Source organism: Lithobates pipiens, unplaced genomic scaffold (assembly GCF_037356315.1).
Source record: "Lithobates pipiens isolate NorthernLeopardFrog02 unplaced genomic scaffold, aLitPip1_a1.2 Scaffold_8, whole genome shotgun sequence".
In the NCBI taxonomy this organism is placed as follows: Eukaryota; Metazoa; Chordata; class Amphibia; order Anura; family Ranidae; genus Lithobates; species Lithobates pipiens.
The window spans coordinates 277,735,086-277,749,243 of record NW_027507903.1 but is presented as its reverse complement, the minus strand read 5'-3'; the positions used below and the strand labels follow the sequence as shown (position 1 = coordinate 277,749,243).

The 14,158-nt window shown below is 42.0% G+C and overlaps 1 protein-coding gene across 2 annotated transcripts in view; it reads left to right on the top strand.

Annotated features, from left to right (window-relative positions):
* CFAP54 (cilia and flagella associated protein 54) overlaps positions 1–14,158 on the top strand; it is a 538,848-nt gene that overhangs the window by 520,868 nt on the left and 3,822 nt on the right. For both annotated transcript variants that reach the window (XM_077472059.1, XM_077472058.1), the window contains exon 67: positions 3,021–3,180. In XM_077472059.1, the coding sequence (XP_077328185.1) occupies positions 3,021–3,180 (160 nt within the window). The remainder of the gene's footprint in view (positions 1–3,020; positions 3,181–14,158) is intronic.

The following is a 14,158-nucleotide window of genomic DNA, read 5'->3' as shown; positions in this document are numbered from 1 at the left end:
ACTCATTGGGGAGCACCTTTGTGCAAGGGGTCCGGCATGTAGTCCCTCCGGTGCGTCCACCCCTACCTCTGTGGGATCTAAACCTGGTGCTTTTGGAGCTTCAGAAACCGCCATTTGAGAACATCAGGGAAATTCACTTGGTGACTCTTTCCCAGAAAGTTGTCTTTCTGGTGGCTATTATATCTACCAGGAGGGTTTCTGAGCTGGCGGCCTTGTCTTGCAAGTCGACCTATCTGGTTATCCACAGGGATAAGGTGGTGTTGCGTCCGCAACCTTCTTTTCTGCTGAAGGTGGTTTCTGCCTTCCATCTCAATGAAGACATTGTGTTACCATCTCTGTGTCCTAAGCCGACACATCCTAAAGAGGTGGCCCTCCATTCCCATTCTAAGGGTATATCTGTCTGCCACCATTTCCAGGTGAATCAGACAGATCGTGGTCTAGGCTTACACCTTGAAGGGGCAGGTGCCCCCTTTCCTGTCATGGCCCATTCCACCAGGGCAATTGGGACCTCTTGGGCCTTCCGACATCAAGCGTCAGTCTCTCAGGTGTGTAAGGCGGTGACTTGGTTGTATGTTCACACTTTCACAAAGTTCTACAAAGTTGATGTAAGCGCATCTTCTGATGCTTGCTTTGGCCACAAAGTTTTGCAGGCGGCTGTGTAATGTTGCAATTTACACTCTTCTTGTTATAGAAGTTGCATTTTGATTGTCAATGCATTCTGATGCATATGTTGACCGCAAGTTCTGATGCGGTTGGTTCGGATGGCGACTCTTCCGTTGGAGAGCACCTCTGGTTGTGGGTGAATTTATGTTTGCTGTTCCCACCCCTCGTTATGACACTGCTTGGGGACATCCCTACAGTCACTCTGGTGAGGCGATATGTAACATAGTGTATATATTTTATGCATGAAGGGCAATCAGTGTGTTTATCCATAGGTGCCCCTCCCCCCACTGTGAATTTACATTTTTATGTGTGTATGTTGGGGTGGGGCTTCAAAAAATGTCAGTTGGGATTTTCAGTGATTGGGTGTAACTTTTCTTTTTTTTTTTTTACTAAAACTTTTTCATCACATAGGAGACAAAAAGTCCCCCACGCCCCCCCCCCCCCCCCCCCATGTAATGCATTGTTTAGTGAGCGTGTTTCCAGCACAAATCCTAGACTAGACACTACACATATATACAGCACCCAGGTTTAAAGCCCACTTCCTGGACACCACATATATGTGTTATGTGGTCATGAAGGGTTAAAAGTCTACAGCTACAAATTAATTAAAAGACACTTACCGGTCCAGGTAAGTTATGTTTACTGTGGGAGGTTGACTGTGACACCCTGTGGCTTCACAGCAGGTTCCTTGCTGCGCATACGTAAGCCGTGCTGCACTTAGTAAATAGACACGCAGCCCCCTGCGACCTGCCCCAGAAGATTGCAAGCAGGGCGAGTGGGGAGGAGAACTTCTGCCGGGTTTACCTAGGTGATGCCAGCGAAAGTGGGAGTGGGTACCTTCCAGATATAGTTACCCCCTCAAATGAAAAAAAAAAAGTGGCAGAAGTAGAAGAGGAGGGGGGAAACAGTGGAACCTCCATTGTAAAGAGGAAGTAAAGCCTCTGAAAAAAAATACACCCTGCAAGACAAAGGCATAATGAGCTAGTATGCATAGCACACTAGCACATTATGAATTACTTACCTGAGATCAAAGCCCCCGCATTGGCCCTCGTTCACCTCCTCTGATGCCGCCATCTATCCTGCAGTGAATTCCAGGTATCGCAGCTCTGGCACTGTGACTGGCTGGAGCCACGATGACGTCACTCCGATGTCGCTGGTGCCTCAACTAACGGCATGATCGCCGTTAGAAACGGCATGCTCAGTGCGTATGCGTCCGATGTCTACGGCACATGCACCATAGACATCAGTGCCACTATTTCTGCAAATATCTTCTAAACCTTTTAGGTTTGGGAGATATTTCTTGTACCTAAAGGTAAGCCTTAACCCAGGCTTACCTGTAGGTTAAAGTGGTTGTAATGGGTTTACAGGGCAGTTTTGCTTTAAAGCTGTAGTAAACCGCTGTGTGTGCGTGATTTTTACATTTTTTTATTTGCAGCCTGTAAGGTAAAGGTAAAGCCATAATTTGAAAACGAAGCCCTCCAGCTCTGCGCTGTCACCACTGAGAAGGCTTCCCTTTTTACCCGGTCTTCCTTCTGGGTTTGCAGACTTTAGCTGTGTGAGTGGTTGGAGCCATGATGACGTCACTCCCACGCATGCACATGGGAGCCGCCGCTTACGGCACAGGACTCTGAAGGAACGGTCCTGCTGGTGAGGTCACCAGCTGCATGTACAGTAAATATCAACTAAACGGTGCAGGTTTAGGAGATATTTACAGTACCTATAGTTAAGCCTTATTATAGGCTTACCTAATAGTTAAAAGCCAGAGATGGGAGTTTACGCACACTTTAAGTAGTAATCCTGCTGTTTATTAGCCTTAAAAAGGGACTCTTATATACAGTAAATGTATGTTTGCTATATGGCTCAGCTTTTCTCAACCTTTGTACCACATTTCTGTCAGTGGCTAAGGGCCCTTTTATATTGGAGGTCAGTAAAAGACTTACTCCCTTTGATTAGTGATCTGTGAAATAGGACCCTAGTGGGACCCATAGGATATTAGTGGTCAGTGGGAGAAGCAACCCCTTACACTGCCAATCAGTGGACAGAATACTGAAAAAAGGTTGTTAAAAGAAATAAGAGAAGAGGCTCCACTGGGCCATTGGGCCTATGATGCTGGATCTGCCGATGTTCATGCCAAAACTACACAGGCACTGTCATGTGGGAAAGTCCGTTTGTTACAGTTTAAAGAACCCCTAGCAACCTCTAAAGATAACAGCCTTTTTTCTTTGTTTCCAGTCCTTTGCTATGAAATGGAAGAGGCATAATTCTTTATATCAACAAACATTGACCAATTTAGGTTTTGTTAGAGCTTTGCAGGATATAATGTGAATTTTCTGATTATGTGTGTTTCTATTTTTTAGTGTCCTTTCGCTGCAAGAGAAGTTAAGTATTCTAAGGAAGAAGGCAGAACTCTCTCTCAATCCTGTAAGAGATGTCTCTGGGGAACAGCAGAAAAGGTCTGCTCATATGGCTAAAGAGAGACTTGACAATAAACCATTCCTGATCACACAAGAATTACAGGTATTGGACAAAGAACACATACAACGTTTAGAGCTCATGTCTGATGGTTACTTTTTTTTTTTCTTGAGGCTCCATTCCTTTAAATCAGGGGTCTCAAACTGGCGGCCCTCCAGCTGTTGCAAAACTACATGAGCAAGGCTGACAGTTATAAGCATGACTCCCACAGGCCGAGGCATGATGGGACTTGTAGTTTTGCAACAGCTGGGGGGCTGCCAGTTTGAGACCCCTGCTTTAAATAAAACTACAGAACATGTTATTGGCAGGGGGAACTATTTAATTATTTTTGGGTGCTGCGAAGTAATCTATCCCTATGGATTAACATAGAAGAGGCTGGATGTTCATGTAATTGTCAGGGACCACATTGCAGCAATTACCCCATGTACAGCCTAAAGACATTCAATAGACCCCTTTCTGCTCCCGTTTCCACTCTGAACAAGTGGGGCTGGCAAGCACGAAGGGGATCATTTAATGACTTTCAGGTGCAGTAATCTCCTTTGCTGCAGTTTCCAAATTTAAATAGAAGTCCTGGCCTCCTCTACATTGGGCCAAGACTTTAATTGTTGGGAAATGCAGATTAGTACGTTACACCCGAAAGTCATTAGATAGTTCCCTCTTTGCCCCCCCCCCCCCCAACCCCTCCTCTGCTCCATGCTGAACAAATGTGGCCCCGGGGAAGTTTTTTTTTACATTGATGCAGACTCTTTACAATGCCCTTTAAAGAGCAACTCATGTTAAATTGCTTTTCAGAGGGCATTTGACAGGTAGTGAGGAGGCATTATAGTGACTCTTACTGCCTGATGTAACCCTGCAATGCTGCACAACTGTACACAATCGCAATGCTGTTTGTCAAACTCTGATAAAATTGCCATGACGGTGAAGCAAAGCATCAAGGTGTTGGCATATGTACAGCCCTGCCCAACTGTATTTTGGCAGTTTAGGAAGGTAGCCCGGGGTTGGTTAACTGCAGCTCAGCAGCCCTTCTTTAAGTTATCCATCTACCCCTCTCTAAAAGAGCCTGAAGTGCCCAGTAGTTTTGGATTATTGTACACTTGTGTCACCCTGTGAAGAATGATCTATGGTAAATTGCTTTTCAGAGGGCATTTGACAGTTAATGATGAAGCGTTAAAATGGTGGCCCCATTCACTGTAATTAGTCACATTCAGCCGCTCTGAGATCATTTTTGCAGTGTGGCAAAACATCATGAGTACACCTCATCCCCATTTTGACACTTAGTATATTTTTCTATTTTTTTCTATATCATATTTTGGGATACTTTATGGATTTGGATGTTTTGTTTCTTGGTTTAATATAGATATATTTATAGATTTAGTCAATGTTTAAGTGGGTTTAGTTACCCATCCTTCAGATATATTTATAGATTTAGTTAATGTTTAATGGGTTTAGTTACCCACCCTTCATCACGTGTTTTACAACGTGGTTACACATCACAAATCATTTTATTTATAATTTTCTAGATATTACCAATATTTTTTACACATTTCTTTAGATATTATTATCACTAACACATTCAAAATTATTGGACAGATTGTAGGATTGAGTTTATTTTTGGATAGATTGATTTAACATACACCTGGGCACAACGCTGTCTTTTTAAAAATATTCCAGGTTGAGATTTTTCTATCCGATAGCAGCAGGATAGGATTAATTAAGTAGTATCATCTTGGTGCGGTCTAACCCATTTCTTATTACAACGCCTTTGCCTATGCATTACACCCCTCCTAACCCTTGCACTCTGTATTTTACATATGTAAACATGCGGGGTGATTAGATTCAAGTGGTGCATGCCGTTTCCAGAAACATGCCACTCCAGGTCACGTTTTTAGGGCATGGCAGCCCACTTTTATTTAAAGGAAATGAAAAAGTTCGCACAAACAGTAATCTTCCCTCGCAGGGGGTTCCACCATCACTGTATAAACACACATTTCAGCCTCCTGGCTTACTCACTGTCAGCTTCTTGGTGTTCGATGGCAGGGCACATCTTTCCCTTCTACAGACTTGCACACACAGGCTGCCATCTGCATTCTTAGCCCCCGTACACACGGTCGGACATTCCGACAACCAAATCCGTCGGATTTTGTCCGACGGATTTTGTCCGACGGATTTTGTCCGAAACTGTTGCATACACAAAGTTGTCAGAAAATCCGATCGTACTTAACGTGATGACATTATTTCGTTAGGACGGGACTACGTTCAGGCTACTAGCCAATATCTTTGGTTTAGGAATTTTATCTGAGCATGCGTGGCACTTTGTCCGATTGAAATTCTCTACACATGATCCGGCAAAGTCCGATTGGATCATGTTGTCGGAAAATTTTATAGACAAGTTGGAAAACTTGGTCCGTCGGATACTCCGGCGGAAACAGTCGGATGGAGCCCACACACAGTCGGATTATCCGACAACACGGTCCGATCGGACACCTTCTGTTGGAATGGCTGAGCGTGTGTACAAGGGCTTAGACTCCGAGACCTCCTGTCTGTTTCTCTTGGAGCCACCTCCTACTGGGACCCTTCTGACCTCCCAGGCCAGACTTCCTGTCTGCCAGGCGGAGCTGCCTCCAAGTCTGAGCCCTGAGCTCTCTTCCTGGGAGGATTATGATGCCAGCCCACAGGTGTACAATTAGCAAGCCTAACAAAATCAGGCGTAACCTGCCAATATACACCATGACACAGGGTCGTATCTCCACAATACACACATTTTAAATCCCTCCCACTATTAACACAATTTTGCCACACCCAAATGCCTGCAGTCTAGGGGAAGGGGTGGTTGGCCTCAGGCCTTGGTAGGGGGGCTCTGCAGGTAGGCTGAGGTAGGCTATATTGGGCCCCATGATTTTTAACAGTGACCCGTATGTGTGTTTATATATATATATATATACATACACACAGTTGTGCTCATAATTTTACATACCCTGGCAGAATTTATGATTTCTTGAACATTTTTCAGAGAATATGAATAACACAAAAACATTTCTTTCACTCATGGTTAGTGTTTGGCCGAAGCCATTTATTATCAATCAACTGTGTTTACTCTTTTAAATCATAATGGCAACAGAAACAACCCAAATTACCCTGATCAAAGTTTTTGTGTTATCATTCATATTCTCTGTCAGGGTATGTAAACTCATGAGCACAGCTGCATGTGCATATATAGTATCTTGCAAAAGTGAGCAAACCCTCAGGCCGCGTACACACACAACTTTGTCCGTCCAACAGTTTGAGCGAACAGTCCGCTCAAACTTAGCATGGACGGACATGGCCACACACGACGGACGAACAGTTTGCTGAAACCGTGCGCGATGACGTGAACGGCACGTACGACGGGACGAAAAATACGACGTCCTATACACTGCAATGCAACCTTCCGACGTGGAAATCCTTTCTGAGCATGCGCGAGACTTAGTTGGCCGAACAAGCCTACACACGAGCGAACAGTCCGCTGAAACCTTGTTTCAGCGGACAGTTTTTCGGAATTTCCGTAAGACCTTGTTCGGCCAACTGTCCGCTGAAACTGTCCGCTGAAGCCCCACACACGAGCGGACTGTCCGCCCAAACACTGTTCAGCGGACAAGGTTGGGCGAACAGTCCGCGCGTGTGTACGCGGCCTCACATTTTTGTAAATATTTTATTATATCTTTTCATGTGACAGCACTGAAGAAATGGCACTTTGTTACAATGTAAAGTAGTGAGTGTACAGCTTGTATAACAGTGTAAATTTGCTGTCCCCTCAAAATAACTCAACACACAGCCATTAATGTCTAAACCGCTGGCAACAAAAGTGAGTACACCCCTAAGTAAAAATGTCCAAATTCGATCCAAAGTGTCAATATTTTGTGTGGCCACCATTATTTTCCAGCACTGCCTTAACCCTCTTGGGCATGGAGTTTACCAGAGCTTCACAGGTTGCCACTGGAGTCCTCTTCTTCTCCACCATGACGACATCAAGGAGCTGGTGGATTTTAGAAACCTTGCGCTCCTCCTCCTTCCATTTGAGGATGCTCAATAAGGTTTAGGATCTGGAGACATGCTAGGCCAGTCCATCACCTTTACCCTCAGCTTCTTTAGTAAGGCAGTAGTCGTCTTGGGGGTGTGTTTGGGGTCGTTATCATGGTGGAATACTGCCCTGTGACCCTCTGTGAGGGGAGGGGATCATGCTCTGCTTCAGCATGTCACTCTACATGTTGGCATTCATGGTTCCCTCAATGAACTGTAGCTCCCAAGTTCTGGAAGCACTCATGGCGCCCTACACCATGACACTCCAACCACCATGTTTGACTGTAGGCAAGGCCCACTTGTCTTTGTACTCCTCACCTGGTTGCCTCCCACACATGCTTGACACCATCTTAACCAAATAAGTTTCTCTTGGTCTCATTAGACCACAGGACATGGTTCCAGTAATCCATGTTCTTAGTCTGATTGTCTTCAGAAAACTGTTTGCGGGCTCTCTTGTGCACCATTGTTAGGAGAGGCTTCCTTCTGGGACGACAGCCATGCAGACCAATTTTATGCAGCATGCGGGGTATGGTATGAGCACTAACAGGCTGACCCCCCCACCCCATCAACCTCTGCAGCAATGCTGGTAGCACTCATACGTCTATTTCTGAAAGACAACCTCTGGATAAGACGCTGAGCACATGCACTCAACTCCTTTGGTCGACCATGGTGAGGCCTGTTCTATGGCACCTCTCTCAATTTTGTTGCCAGTGGTTTAGACTTGAATGGCTGTTTGTTGAGTTATTTTGAGGGGACAGCAAATTTACACTGTTATACAAGCTGTACACTCACTAATTTACATTGTAGCAAAGTGTAATTTCTTCAGTGTTGTCATATGAAAAGATATAATAAAATATTTACAAAAATGTGAGGGGTGTACTCACTTTTGTGAGATACTGTGTGTGTATATATATATATATATATATATATATATATATATATATATATATATATATATATATATATATACAGTATATACACTGTGTATATATTTGTTTTATTAAAGTGCGCACCCTTATCTTCCCTTCTTAGCCACAAACCCACCAAAAAAAATGTATGTAAATGCAGCCTTGTGTGTGCATGTATTTTGCAGTTCTAAACCCGGATAATATATGCTGGAGAGATGTAAACAAGTCATAAGCGTGTATAACAGCTGCATGTTAGTCATAACTCCCATATCAGAATGTTGGCACTTGCCAGGATTAGATTCTGTTGATCAATCTTCCAATTTAAGTGATATAAAAATAGATATCATTTTCACATTTCTACTCAGTTGATATTTCTGTATTATTTGTTTACTGCTTATTGAGCCTGAGAAACCCTGTGTAATGTGTTGTGTTATGAAGTCCTCTGTTGTATCAGTGCAACACTGGGCTCCTTTATCCAAATGTTAACCTAAGTAGGATTTTCTTGCAGATTGATTAACCTCACAGTAATTTCCCTTAGCCTTTTATAATATGCAGACCATGAGTACTGTTCAGTACATTCTCCTTTTAAATGTGCTGAGAATTCTGAAAACAAATTGGCCTTCTGTGCTTCAAACCAATGGAGAAGTCAATGGAGCAGCTTTGTAATCTGCATTATAGATCAGCGTCAACCAAACATTACACCCCGTATGGCTTTATCATTTTAGTTTTACTTGAACCACTTTGTTATCTGCTTCATTTACTTCTGTGTACTTCTCAAAATGTTCAGAGTGATGCATATGCATTGAGAACCTCACAGGTTTGCATTGGCCATGCTTATTTAGAACAGCACACCTACAGTAAAAATGTAGTACCCCTTTCATTTCATTTCATTTCTGCAATTTAACTTAAAGTCTGGCTCAAGCCAAAATGTTCTCTTTAGCTCTGGGTGAAGTCAGGAAGGGTTAGGTTTTATTATATTTTAATAATCAGGACAACCAATTAGGAGAACCTGTATTAGTATGTTTTGTTGCTGTCTCTGTACACATTGGGGAGATTCCTTTTAACACTAACAGCATTAAAGACCAGGCACAGGATATAACTCTCCCAACTACATGAAAGTAGGTGCTTCCACCTCCTGGTATTATAATGTGGCTTTATCACCAGTGGTCTGCCAGAGGCAGCGGACTCCTCATCCACACCATCTGGATAAGTAAAGAAACGCCAGCACTCCAATGTGCAATCTTGTGTTTAATGGCAGGTAACACATGGCAGCCAAAAATGTCAACACATTTCATCTAAACTAGGCTTATTCATGACTAGCACTGCTTAAATAGTGCACATTGACTAGGGGTGTGATTAAAAACATATGGGTTCAATAAACTTTATACAAACAGACACATTATAAGGAAGTTCGTGGTGTCTCCAGCAGTACATTGGTTAGTGGGGATACTTATTCTTATCCAGTACAGGCATGAAGTACCGCAGTAGACTGCTTTCAGGAGGTGGTAGAGAAGGAGTTGCAGTGGTTAAAAACTAAAGCTAATAGTGATTCCTTCATATCTAACATTCATAAAAAGGAGTTGGATGAAATACAAAAATGGAGTGATAAGTGCAGCTGACAAGGACAGAGCGTTGGTTGTACTCAATGCAGTGCTATATAATGCTATATAGGGATGAAGCCCTAAGACAATTAAGTGATGTAGCCACGTATTGGCCCTTGCTGTCTTATCCCACTGTCCCTTTAAAAAACTGTTGGATGATCTAATAGAGGAGGACAGGTCTATGGGATTACGTTCACCCAAAACTGTGAATTGTCTGACCATGTGTGACCCAACCACACCAATTTTTCATTATTTACCGCAAATTCATAAATTAGGTGTAAGACAACCATTCTATGATTTGTGTTTTGATGTTGCACTAATCACTGTTTTCTGTTCTCCGTGACTCCGTAGGAAAGAGGTTTCCTCTGTTCCACCTTTTGCTTTCTCTTGGCAAGATTCTCTTTGTCATGTTTTTCTGCTGTCTTGCTGTCTCTGACCCTCTTAGGTGAATTTAAGGCAGAAACAATTAATGTTTCTCCACCACTATTGAAAGAAGTGGTAGAATAAAAAGTAGCGATTCTCTTTGAGATGTATTTCATGTAGCTCTTTGCAACTGGACATTCAACTGGCTCCATCACTAAGACCTTTTGAAATTCTCCTGATGACCTCTGACACTGCATTTCCTTCACAACCTTCATGATTTCCTCTAATCTACTATCTGGGGGTGGTCTCTTTTTGGCATTGTTCTTTGAAGCGTCTAGCCTTTCCCCTGCCATAACATCTCTTTCCAGCAGGTTACCCAGTGTTAACCAATTTAGCTTGTTCTGTTGTATTCCCTTTTGAGGCCAGGGAAATCACAGCCTTCTGAACATCAGTGAGAGATTGTTGTATGCCGGCTTGAGCCTGAACCACTTAAAACCACTGTCTATTGAAAATCAGTGGGAAATTGTTGCATTCCAACCTAAGCCCGACCTGCCTGAGCCTGAACTGCTTGGGTCAGTAAATTTTGCATCTCAGAATCGGATTGCACCTGATGTTTGATTTCCCCTGAGGTTTCAAAGTCTGATTCGAAAAAAAAAAAAAAATCTTCCTCTTCCTCAGGAAATATCTCTCCCACCTGAGCAGAAGATAATACAATTTTATCTTATTATGGAGTTGTCTTTATACTAGTGAGAAATTCCTCCCCCAACAAAGCTTCCTTTTTTTTTAATAATTCATGATAAGTAGGAGAGTTTCAAGAGCTTCTTAACAGAAATGTCAAGACTACCGGATGGTTGACCAAGTCAAACTCTGTCAGTGGTTCATGAATTAATCCTTTGATCTTATCCACTCAGACGATATAGCTGGACAGGTAATTTCTCTCTCTTTTTTGTGCTACACCTTCTTGAAGGTGCCAGAAAATTTGGCTTGTAGTCACCACTGGTGTAGAAACAATTTATGGACTTACGAAGTCAAATGAGATTATTACTGTAGTCTCTACTCCATCAAATAATGAAACTTTTTGTGACTGTAGGCAAAGAGGGATTGTATCTCGCTACTTGCATATAGCAGGGTATACATGTTCCGTTTTTTTTTCAATCAACCAGTGGGTTGAATTGATTTACATCAGACAAATAAATGAGCACCTGCCAGACTCAACTCTCTGCCCAATCTTTGCCAGAAAGGCTCTACAGAGTGCACTACAGATTTCTGATATGTAATAAGTGCTGCTTTACAGAAGCAAAAAATCTGAATAGTGCAAAAACTTGTAAACCAATGTGTACATATTATGTTAAGAATGATAATAAAATACAAAGCATAACCATTCTAGTGATTCAGTGCCAAACCATAATGTGGTGGTATTCATAAATTTAATATTTCATGATAAATCTAAAAAAACAAAAACAAATGCCCCTGATGATGTCAACAATGTAAAGTGATATTAAAGATTTGGCTTTATAAAAAAAAAAAAAAAAAAAAATGTCATACTTACCTGCTTTGTGCACTAATTTTGCACAGAGCACCCCCGATCCTCCTCTTCTCGGGTCCCCTGCCAACATTCCTGGCCCCTCCCCCTTGACTAGTGCCCCCAATTGCAAGCCACTTGCTATGAGGGCGCTGGTGTATGCTTGCTCCTGAGCCCGGCTCTATGCATCCATAAGACACACAGAGGCACAGCTCGCTCCTGCCCCCCGCTCTCACCTCATTGGCTCATTGGCTGTGAGCTGTGATTGACAGAATTGGGAGATAATGTTTCCCGGTGCTGTCTCAGTCAATGAGGAGATGGTGTCCTAGGACATTCGAGGCTCTCATGCACATTGCTGGATTGAGAGGGGGCTCAGGTGTGTATGGGGGGGGGGGGGTGGGGGGAGCAGCACATAGAATAAATGAAAAGTCTTCAGGCTCTACAACCACTTTAAAATGCCACTGACCACCAATTTTTTTTTTAGGCGAGTTTAAGTACCACTAACCACCAATAATTGTGGTATTGTTTTGGGGAGGCAGCATTTAAAGTGTTTTGTGTTTATCCATGATATCTAGCCATTGTGCACTCTGCAATTGCAGAGCAATGCATTTTTATCCTACAGAGACTTTTAAAGGCTAAGTACACTTTAATTTATTTTACCCAGTAGCAGCATATCTTCATTTCAAAAAATTGTGGCAAAAAATGAAAGCACATTGGGGTGTCCACTTTCCAAAATAGTTTTTATTTTTTTAAATGTTAGTACCATACTGGCATTTGTATTTGTTACAATTTTTACTAGAAAGTAAGGAGCATTTTTTCAAAACATTTGGTCTTGTTTCCTTTATATAGTGAAACAAAATACAGTGGTTATTAAATACCAAAAAAGCAACCTATCTTTCTTAAAAAAAATGATATAAAATTGATTTGGGTACAATGTTGCATGAATGAATAATTGTCAATCAACCTATCACAGCACTGAAGTTAACTGCTGAAGTGGTTAAGATAATAGACACTAAAAGATGCAACAAGTATATGGACCTGCTAGAATGATTCTCCTTGAAGAAATTAAGTTTCCAGACAGTTTTCTTTATCCAGCAGACTGTAAGGCAATTGTCTGTATCCTCTATATTTAGCTGACAGACTTTCCTTGACTATGCAAAACAAACTATCACGCCAACTCCTTTTGAGATGAACAGATAAATGAAGATACGGCAGATAGTAGCAGAATAATGCAATTCAAGAAATGAGAGTGACAGCCACTGTAGCACAATTAACTTCATAGCAGATACCATGTGGTACTTACAATCCCATAGTCAGCTCTCCTCAGTCCTACAAGGCTGACAGGAGATACAGGTGGAACCCACTCCAGCTTCTCTGCTTTCCTTTGCTCTCTGGTAGGCACTGAACAGTGATCTGACGAATGTCCATCTTCCCAGGCTGACCTGTAGAGGATTTTACACATACTACAGACTGACACATCTCCCCTTTCAGTTGCCATCCCATAGAAATAAATTGTGGTGATTGTTTTGGGTATATTTAAGTAATTAAGACCAACTCACCACCTTTCACTGGTTGTTAAGCAAGCTGTCAACTTCACAGCCTACAGCTCCCTAGCAACCGGTGATGCTGACAATGGGCAGAGCCTGATAGGGAAGCTGAGACACTAGTTCTCCATCCAGTTGGTTGTGTGAGAGGTGCATTTGCAGGAGTAAGCTCAGCTCCACTGAGGACCAAGTGTTTGTTTGAACACTTTGGTCTTCACACGTGGTGAGCGCCCAGTTTACAACAGGTACATGAATTTGTTGCCTGCACCAAGATTCGCCTCACAGAGGCTTGCCAGAATTCTACAATGTGTCTTATACACTCTATATGAGTTGCCCTGAGAGTGTTTTCTAGTGGCAGCAAAGCGGTCTATGTGAAAAAGTAAACATTTGTTGCCACACAACCGTTGAAAATGCCAGCAAATGATTGTATAAATATCACCATACATCACTACTCGTCAGCACTTTTCAGATGATCTCCTGTATGACTTGGGGAGGCTTCATGAACAGAGATAAATATAATGCAACTATCTTTAAAGGCATGTCATACAGAAAAGGTATTGTTTTGTGTTATTATCTGTACACTTTAAAGTGTCATTTAACCCACACTATAAATAACTCTCATGACACGTTAGTTATATACTGTAACATAGTGTGCATACTCACAAAGTCACTAAAGAATTTGTTTTGTGTAGAGTGAAATATACCCGGTTGATTTTGCCTTAACCTCCCTGGCGGTACGATTATTTCGGATTTTAGGTGCTGAAAGCGGTACCATTATTTTGAATGGAAATTTGGCGTTTTATATTGTAAGCCTGCAATTCTTAGGAATAACTCACTGAAATCTGTTTAAACCAAAGTCTAGTAGACATCCCGGGTAGGATAAAGTTTGAAACACAAAATCATAAATTATAATATAATAAATAACTGTAAATAATAACAAATAATAAAATAATAATCATACTTTTTATTCAATACATTTTAGTAAATAATATAATCAAAAACACTGACATTTTTTTTTGTCAAACAAGG